Genomic DNA, 10,646 nt, shown 5'->3' on the forward strand with positions numbered 1-10,646 from the left:
AGCTCACTAAAATCAAATGACGATCATGTCACGTTGTCAAACAAGCTACCTCCTAAATACTTCCACTTTATGCAACATATCATTTCATTACCCCGACTGCCAACCTTCTATGAGTTCAAATATCAATTCTTGCATTACATGAGTCTACATGATCAAGTCCACAAAAAGACATCTTCTCCATTCTTGCTTTCAAAGGGAGGCTCCAGTATCCTCTAAAGGGAAAACCAAAGTTGGCAAGAATCTCAAGATGGGAAGGCAACCCAAATCAAGGGTGACACCCCTTTCTTAGATGGAACCAAAGAAACTAACTACTACCGCTAGTGAACACTTGTGTATCGAAACATCTAGCCCAGTCATCATTGTCTATGAATGCATGCAAGCAAAGAGAAGTGCCTATAGGATAAAAGCAGCTCAATATTTGAGTGCCTTTAATATAGCTAAAGACATGTTTGACTACTTGTCAATGCATAATATCAGTGCTATGCGTAAAGTGTGCCAACTCAGAGACCCCAAACTAAATATCCGCCCACTAGACATCCAACAGCCAGCTGATAGAGAAGCATCAAATAGATCTCCTATATCCTCAAGTGCAAATTTGTGGCCTATCTCAATTGGAGTAGAGATAGATAGGCTTGCAGTACTTAGACTATCACAAACAACACCTCCCTCAACTACAATAAACTGTATGCAAAGATAGTAGCACAAGTGGCCAAGATCTAGGACATCAAAAGCATGCTGCAATTCAACCTTTCAGGTTAAAATCTTTGTTTCATGAGGACCATAAACAACATGTCATCCACATAAAGAATGAGAATCAAGAGATGATCTCCATCTTTGCGGACATAAAGCGTGCTTTCAATGTGTGAATTATTCAATTACTTAAACCAAGAGCAAGCAAATATGCATGGCTCGAGTCCTCCCCCCCCCTGAAAGGAGCCTTCTTCGCCTTCCACCTAAGTTGCGCAAGAGGAGCCCAAAGCCAATCCCAGGAAACACTAAAAGCTTCATAGGGTCTTTTGTTCAAGTGCAAGTGGTCCGCATCTCCACAGACATGCCTATTTTTCACGGAGTCTTTCTCCGAACAGTGCCCAGATCGTTACACCTTTCGTTCAAATCAAAACTTACCCAACAAGGAATTTCGCTACCTTAGGATTGTTATAGTTACGACCCCCATTCACCAGGGATTGAGTTGCCAGCTCTCCCATTATCGGGTCACCAACTTCCTTAACCTTCCAGCATTGGGCAAGTGTCAACCCCCATACATGGTCTTACAACTTTGCGGGGACCTATGTTTTTGTAAACAATCGCCTAGACCAAGTCACTACGACCTCCTTTGTGAGGAGACACCCCGTCTCCCGAAGTTACGAGGCCATTTGCCGAGCTCCTTAGAGGAAGTTGTCTCGCACCCCTAGGTATTCTCTACCTACCTACTTGTGTCAGTTTTGGATACAGGTACCCACTTGTTAAAAGTCATTTGAGCTTTTCTTCAAAGTGTGGCATGGGTTACTTCGGCACCATAGCACCTAGTGCTCGACCGTTGGCTCAGGACATTTTCTCTACCCCTTATTTTTATCGTTGATGGATATGTCAACCTTGCATCCTAAACCAATAACCATCTTTCTCTCTACCCCTTATTTTTATCCTTCATGTATACGTCAACCTTGCATCCTTAAACCGATAACGATCTTTTGGCTAACTTGGCCTCCTCCGTCCCTCCACACCAACAAGGGATAGTACGGGAATATTCACCCATTGTCCATCGACTATGCCTTTCGGCCTGATCTTAGGCCCTAACTAACCCTCCATGGACAAACCTTGAGAAGGAAACATTAGGTTTTCGGGCCATTGGAATCTCACCAATGTTTGCATTACTCAAGCCGACATTCTCACTTCCATTTCGTCCACACTTACTCCACTGGTGCTTCCCCCTAGAATAGAACACTCCCCTACCGATGCATTTTGACATCTCACAGCTTCAACAAACCACTTAGTCCCATTCATCTTCAGTGCAAGAGTGCTTGATCGATGAGGTATTATACTCTCTTTCAAGGGTGGTTGCTTCTAGGCAAACCTCTTGGCTGTCTACACTCTTATCTCCTTTACCACTGAGCAATCATTTAGGGGCCTTATCTGGTGATCTAGGTTGTTCCCCCTCTCGATGATAAAGCTTATCCCCCATCGTCTCACTAGTTGACCCTTACCTCCTCATCCGTCGAGGAATCAGATCTAATATTCATAGTTTGCCTCGATTTGGTACTACTCTCGCAGCCCGCAATGGAATAGTGCTTTACCCCTAGATAGTTTAGTCAATTGCTAGGCCTCAACGCATTTTGGGAAGAACCGGCTAGCTCTAGGTTCAACTGGTACTTCACCCCTAACTACAACTGGCTAGCTCTAGGTTCAACTGGTACTTCACCCCTAACTACAACTGGCTAGCTCTAGGTTCAACTGATACTTCACCCCTAACTACAACTCATCCGCTGATTTTTCAACATCAGTCCGTTCAAACCTCCACTTAGTTTCACCCAAGCTTCATCCTGGTCATGGATAGATTACCCATGTTTGTACATATACCATGCTCTAGGTGCTTGTTTCAAACCATAGATGGCCTTATAAAACTGACACATTTTGCTCTCTCTGCGACGAGCCATTCTCAACAAAGCCACAAGGTTATGTTACATAGACCTCCTCATGAAGATCACCATTCAAAAAAGCAATCTTCACATCCATTTGATGCACATTGGAGCCAAACCATATGCCAAATAACTAAAGATACGGATGTGTGACATGACTGGCTTCCGACCATTCCAAGCCTTGTAAGACATATATTCAGTCAATGCTTTAGTGGGGCTATGATTCAACACATATATTGCACAAATAATAACATCAAGCCAAAACTTTGGGGACAATTTACTATGAGAAAGCATATAACATGTCATCTCCAGCAAAGTTTGATTCTTTCTTTTAGCCACACCATTTTGTTGAGGTGTGTAAGGTGTAGTACAATGATGTTTAATGCTCCTTTCAACCAAAAAATATTTAAAACTCACATGACATGTATTCCCCCCCTCATTCTGTGCGGAGAGTAATCAGCTTATATCCACTACAATTTCTAACCAAGGCTAATAAGATTTTAAATCATACAAATACTTTTGATTTGTGCCTCAAAGAATATGGCTAACAATGACAAAAGAAAGGGCCACATCATCAATGAAAGGAAACAAAACAAGTATCTTTCAATGGATTTGACACGCATGGATCCAAAAACATCACTATTCACAAGCTATAATTTCCAATCAGCATGCATGGATCCACTTTTAGGAAATGAAGCACGATACATTTTGCAAGTATACAACTCCCACATACATTATAAATAGTTGTTTTCAATGGAGGGAGATCAAGCACCGTATTTTTCCCTCTCAAGTGAAGCAAATTGCCATAATTGAGATGACCAAATCAAGCATGCCAATACCATAACTCAATGACATCCATATGTGAGAGTACGCAACAGAAGAAGGAACATGAGCACATAGAGAGAGAGAGAGAGAGAGAGAGAGAGAGAATCTGCAAGAAAAGAAGAAAAGAAACTTGCACTAACAAGGAACAAATGTTCAATACAAAAGGAGGACTGATCAATCCTTGCATGCAGCCCACAACATAAATAAGGACACCAGATCAAGCTGATAATGACAACAACACCGAAGGCAATGGAAGATGATGGAATCGAAGTGTGCACTTGCCAAGGAAGAGGAAAGATGATTTGCTAACTAAGTGGGGAAGGCTATAAATCGCCAAATAACCACAAAATTGGCCAACCAACATTTAATGCTGGTAAAAATGCCAAATGTGCTCAAAAAAATCCCGAAAATAGTGGACATTGTCCAGTGAGATAGATCAAGGTATGTAGAAACTACCCAAGAAATGCACACAAAACCCTAACCAGGGGAGAAAATGCACTAAAATGCAATAAATTGACTGCTCTAAAATGAGCAACCTCCTCCTCAAACAAGTCAAAGCTCCTAAAGTCCTCGTCTGACTCAAACTGAGGCTCACAAGCAAAAGATGACAATCATGACTGCTAACATCATAATTGTAGTTTTGAAGTTTTTGGATGCTCTATACATAGGGTACACATCATTTGCTAATATGAAAGGATTTACATGGTATAAATGTGTAAGTTTTAGTTCACTTGTTATGAAGAAAACGATATCATATGTATTATTCAATTGTTTCACTTAGCGTCTCGCTTAGGACTTCACCCAAAGGTGAAACGTTTCAGGGTGAAACGCAACGGTTTAGGGGTGAAACGTTTCGTGGTTACCTTGTCTGATACTCTCCTTTCATTTAATCAAACTAATATAGGCCATTGTACAATGTGCTAGTGACAAGGAGGGCATCTTCATCACTACAATCATAAACACTACAGATCCAAGTGGAATTTAACCACAAATCCAGAACATGCAATGGCTAAAACTGACAGCAAGTTCTTCTTTATGCTAAGCACATACGAAATCTTTTCAAGCATGATAATTTTCCCATCCATTACAATAATGGGAATCTATCTAGCGCCTTGGATTGCAAATGAAGTATTATTAGCACATACAATTGAGCCCCTCCCCCTTTTGTGCATCTACATACGATACAAACAAGTCACACAAGGATGGTATATGCTTGGAGGCACTGCTATCAAAATACCATGTATTCTTGTTTTCAGCCACTCATGAGCCATGTGCATGAGAAGAAGGATCGTAGGAACAATGCACAACAAAAGCATCAGATTGGCCAATGTCCAAGCTTGCAAGATGTGCTACCGCATTCTTCGCACTTAGTATATTTTCAACGGTCATGCCCACATATTTCTTTTTTCACTAGCAATCCTCTTTCTACATTCCTCAATGACATGCCCCTTTTATCTACAATAACTACATCTCTTTTTCTTGGCACCCTCATCCTCGGCGCTTGAAGAGTCTATAGAAGAGATTGATTAGCCTTTACCCTTTGAGTTTGATGGATGCCATGATTTTCCATTGTTCCTATGGCTGGCTGCAAATGCTTGATTTTCCATACTTATGTTAGAGCGATTCACCCGTGATTACTCTTGTTGCAACAACGACACCAGTATATATTAGATTTTCCATACTTATGTTAGAGCAATTCACCCGTGATTGCTCTTATTGCAACAATGACACCAATGCATAATATGTGAATACATTAGCATCTCCTTTTGCAAGTAAGCAAAGTGTAGTGGCATACTAATGAAAAGAGCATCATTAATTGTTTCATTGATATTTGCAAGAGAGTTTACATGTGTAATGTAGGTATCCACTAAATCACCCTTGTCATGTGCTTCATCTCCAATTGTTTACATGAGTAAGCCACACGAGGCTCATTGCACACCTCATACCAAGTAGCAAGTTTATCCCAAGTATCCTTGGCCGTTGTGCATGATCAAATGTACAAAATAGCATGTCTCTTATAAGACACTGCAATCAAAGCATGTGCTTGGGAATCTCTTCCAAGTCCAATCCCATCTCAACTAATTAGCGGTGGGAGCTGCAGTAGGAGTTGGAGCAAACAATCCTATGCCAGCCCCGAGTTCTCATCCCCTAGTTTTGGCCATCCCATGTCCCTATCCCCATCCCATGTTTCTAGAAGTATAGTTTCAAGTGTTCATTATTTTCCTTGTGTGGGTATGTGCATGTTAAATGTGTGAATACCTTTTATACTTCCTAGCATTAAATAAGAACAAAGGTTTACATATACACCTTAGCCAATATACATATATAATCAAGCCTTAGTTATAGTACTTTCATTATCACTTCTTATTATCGATCTTTCCTTTCAATTTGTATACTTGCAAGATCTCTCTCTCTCTCTCTCTCTCTCTCTCTCTCTCTCTCTCTCTCTCTCTCTCTCTCTCTCTCTCTCTCTCTCTCTATACACACACACTAGTTCTCTTTGCATGCCCATTCTGTTGATTTGCCACTAGTTGTCTATTGCATAGGGTTGCCTGCTACAATGTGTTTGACAAAGAAATAGCTAGAGGAGGAGGAGGAGGAGGGGAGGAGGAGACACCCGATACACCCAATCTATTTGACCAAATTCGCCTAAAGACATCTATTGCCCTGTGAATTTGCTACATGCCACCTACAAACTTTGCCACCCTAGTGTAACACGACCTACACAGTTGTCGCTCTATCACTTGTTTGGTACCTATGCATGTCACTTAATCACCTATCGATCATGCCAATCAATCACCACTTGGACGACCAATTGTCATAGTCGCCTATTGACTGTCCACCTCTATCTCTACGATCGCCACATCATCCTACCTGTTGACCATCACAAACCGGCCCATTGTCCATCAACATCCACAATTTCACAAGGATGAAGTTTACAATTAACCTTAATTAATTTGAGTTTTAAAACTTTAATTAGGGGGTATTCTTGAAAATTGAAACTTTGCAATTTGGCTCACAATTCATTAAAATTTCACAATAAAAGCTAGGTGCTTTTGCAATCCGAACTCAAATTCACAAAATCTCATCAACCAAACTTTAGGGCTTTCAGCATTGAAGCTCTCTAATATCAAATTGAAGCCTCTAACCATACATTCTAGATCACCCTAGCATTTGTTTTCAACAGAAAGTGAAAATTGACCCGCTAAGCATACTTGACGACACTATCACAAGCGGTTCACATCAACCACAATTTCCTTGACACCAACATTGAGGGAAATTTTAATCTCGATTTTTTAAAAATTAATTAAAATTCCTATTTAAAAATTAAAAAACGTTTTTTTTACAAAGGGAAACTTGTGAATTAGACACTGATCATGCTCATGCAAGTACTAAGACTTTTCCATTATATAAATACTAAATAATTGTGTGGGATACTCTATCTAAATTTTAATCCAAAACAAGTTGTACTTTTTTCCTTCTAATTCTCAAAGGAATTATGCTTTAAGGGAAGTGTAACCACTTTTTTCGTAACCTCTAAGTTGATCCCAAAAGCCATACCCACATCTTCAATTTCTAGTCATGTGTCTAATGCCTCTCAACCATGCTAGCATTTGATCAGCCTCTGAGCTATGCACACACATCTCTAAACCATGTCCTAGTTCACATCCTTGAGCTTGTCAGTAGACCATGTCATGACTCTCTCACTTATGTATCTTCTTTCCAAAATCATTGTGCGCGACTAGACATTGCCTCTATCAATGTAAGAACTTGTTTTCTTTTTCTATTTTTTCATGTCATAAGTTCAATCACCCATGACCCAAAGTGGTATTAGCCATTTTAGTATTTTACCCGTGAAAACGAAACTTACATGTGTGTATATGTGTGTTAAAGATGTGAACGCCTTCTACCTCTCCCGACATTAAATAAGGATCAAAGGATAAGTACACACCTTAGCATATATAATCAAGTCCTAGTGTACTTTTAATCACTTATTATTATCAAACTTTTCTTGTATTTTATGTACTTGCAAGAGTTTTCTTTCCGTAGAAAGTAATTGTACTAATTAAGACAAAAGTATTGGACTAAATTATCATTAGCTTTCATTACACAATCCCAAAACTCAAGTCAATTAATGAATTTTAACCATTATTTTAAGCCGGAAGCGGTTCAAGAGAGTTTCAATGTCCCCCATGTAAACCCTAATTTCAAAGGCCTCAAACTTTCTATAAATACACAGCCTGCCCTCCCACTCGACCCAATCTCGTTTTTGCAGGTTTCAAGTGATAGAGCTTCACTGTTCACACCCCATTCATGAAGGACATCTCAACGGAAGCTACATGACATTGTCTACACCCATCTGGCGTCCGTTTCCAGCATTCCACCACATTGCTTGCACCTCTTACTACTGATTGCAGCTGTCACCTACCCTACACAGGCTGCATTTGCAGCTGATGACAGCTTTCAGGCTGTGTTTACTGCATGTATGTCATCTCCAACTCCTGGTGGCCTCATCAACAGGCTGTGATTGATCCCAAAAGGCTGCATTTTGGTCTTTCTTGCTATCGCCATCATCTTCTCCAACACTTTGCTCTTCTGGATGCTCTCCTTCACCTCGCCCATCTCCTAGAGGCTGCATTTGCAGATGTTCTCTCCCCTCTGTCTGATTGACACGGTTCCAACATCCACACTGCTTCATACACTACTGCCAAACATCTTTGGAGGCTGTCTTGATGCGTTTCGAGATCCATCGAAGTATAACACACTCTCTAGCTCGTTACCTCAGCCTCATTCCTCAAGACACGAGTTCATTACTAGACTTAGTTGTCCTACCCTAAAGAGCCCTTAGTGCATTCGCACTAAATTCAATTCATGACTACTATGACCAATGCTACTAGCGCCCTTCCAAATGCCCAAGGATGTAGCAGATAGGGACTTAGGATGAACAATCCAATACCACAAGTTCAACAATTCAAGCAAAAAGACAATGGTTCGTACAAGAAGAGAGAGGAACAAATGTGAAGAGAGTACAATGGCAAAAGCATGACAAGCAACACAAGTGATCCTGCCTTGCAATGTGTTGAGTTCAAGCTGAAAACGCAAAAGGCTGAAAACATAAGCCGAAGGAACTGAAGCCTGTGAAAAAACAAGAAGTGATTACATAGAATGTCAATATGAAAACAATGCCTGACTAACGCAAACACTGGTTGTATTAGTAAAAATGCCAGTTCAGCACTAAAAATTTGGGCCACCCTGATGCTGAAAACTGTGGACTTGCCGTAGAAAATGACACCCAGGACAGACGGATCAAGACTATAACAAAATCCAAACTCTAGAGCACTCTCCACATGTAACCAAGTTTGAAACAGCAGTCGCACACAGGCACCAGCACCAAAACCAAGAGAGTTGGACTCTAATACCATGTAAATATGGTGTGACACAATGAGAGCCAAGAGACAGAGCTGACAAAACTGCTGTAAACACAAAAAACTGAAAAGAACAGCAAGAACACGTGAACTCAAAGAGAATAGAGTCGGGAAATAGACTCCATATGCCAAGGCTGAAGAGTGTGTACAAAGGCACGGGCTGTGGGCAACCAGCAGACTGCTGCAGTCTCCCTTTCTCTAGTAGGAAGCCGCCGAGTGTGCTCATACGACTGAGTATGATAATGAATGATTGGTGGAGGAAAGAAGCAGCCAATAAATAGGCTGAGAAAATACAAATAAATGATCAGGTTGGCCAGTATTAAATGTGCCTAACCAGAATGGAAATGCCCTCTGGGTGAAAGCCTTGACACCCAAGATGTGTACAATGGTAACAAGTATTTGATGATTTCTCCATATGATTGATACAAGGTTTACAGATATTTGTCAGTATTGTACGTATCATGGGTCTGCCAAACATCAGGCGGTGGTCCTAGTCTGTACCCACGTGTGGTAACATTTCAGTTTTCCGTTCAAGCTTGCTTGTAGATAGCTCCTGTGGGTGTCTGCACGAGTCCATATGCACACATACACAGCACAAGATGCAGCGAACACATGCTCAGATTGGTGACTGGAATTCCAAAGAATTAGTTGCTTGATTGAGCAGACACCTCCACATCGTATATCAAAATATTTATCACCAGTTGCTCAATCGACTTGATTTGATCCAAGCAATCCTTTCAGAACACGAAGTAAGCAGGTTACTTTGACACACCTAGTAGGTGTGGGTAGCATAGGAAATTGATGCAACGTAAAGGATTCAATGGATAAAGTTTTCCTGCCCTACAGATGAAACAACAGAGATTGAAACGGCAATCTGGGCTTACCCTGGGTCCGCGTTGATCAGGTCACAGAGCTCCATGTTCATGGCCCAATCGGGCCCCATGAGCATGTCGCTAGTAGCTCTATCCACGAGGTTCGCCATGACAGCAGCCGTGACTCTGGAAATACGACGAAACCTCGTCTTCCGATGCTGCTCTCCCTCTCTCTCTCTCTCGCGGATCGGGAGGTGAAGATTAGGTCGAGTTTCCTCGCACAAGGGGAGCCGAAACAAGCAGGATGACGCTAGTCGAAAGCAGGCTTGAAGCAGTTGTGGAAGGAGAGGAGGGGAGGCACGGGCATATCCATGTGGTTGGAGCAGATCCTGTACGGGCTATCTGATCTGAGGCTCTTTCTTCTCCGAGGTCTTGCGTCCTTGTCCTGCTGCTGCCGCCGCCGCTGCTGCTGCTGCTTCTGCTTCTGCGTTATGTTTTGTTTGTGTGTGTGTGTGGGTGTGTCCTTGTGTTGTTTTGGTTGGATGGAGGCTTGGCTTCTCCGTCGCTAGAATCAACAACGCCGATGATAAATACTGTCTTGACAATAATGCTGGTAGTACTACTCCCATCGCCCCTTTTTATTTGTGCTCCTGTCAACCTGTTATTATATGAATCCCACTTGCTGCGTCAGCACCCGAGTTTGTACTTTTTGTTGTTTGGCCCTCTACCCCCCCCCACCCCCGCAAGCCTTCAGGACACTCACACACAAGTTTACAATTTTTGAAATTGCAAGTTTCACATTCATATAGGACCGACATCGCCAAACTTTCTTCACATTGACGGTTTATGTATTGCCTCCCAAGAAAGCTTTTCTAAAGGGTGATCTTTATGACACTCCGACGATTAGCCGATCCTCTTTAAGAGAGTTTTTGTTAGGTTCCTGCTACAAA

The 10,646-nt window shown here is 41.6% G+C and overlaps 1 protein-coding gene across 2 annotated transcripts in view; it reads right to left on the reverse strand.

The window, feature by feature from the left end:
• LOC148036628 (TOM1-like protein 9) overlaps nt 1-10,328 on the reverse strand; it is a 122,591-nt gene extending 112,263 nt beyond the window's left edge. For both annotated transcript variants that reach the window (XM_087678636.1, XM_087678634.1), the window contains exon 1: nt 9,769-10,328. Coding sequence is in view for 1 of the 2 variants with exons in the window: in XM_087678634.1 (XP_087534760.1) it covers nt 9,769-9,866 (98 nt within the window). In the remaining variant the exon portion in view is untranslated. The remainder of the gene's footprint in view (nt 1-9,768) is intronic.
• Nucleotides 10,329-10,646: the final 318 nt, after the last annotated feature.

Source organism: Lygodium microphyllum, chromosome 5 (assembly GCF_053477565.2).
Source record: "Lygodium microphyllum isolate KBCC chromosome 5, Lygodium_microphyllum_v1.1.10, whole genome shotgun sequence".
In the NCBI taxonomy this organism is placed as follows: domain Eukaryota; kingdom Viridiplantae; phylum Streptophyta; class Polypodiopsida; order Schizaeales; family Lygodiaceae; genus Lygodium; species Lygodium microphyllum.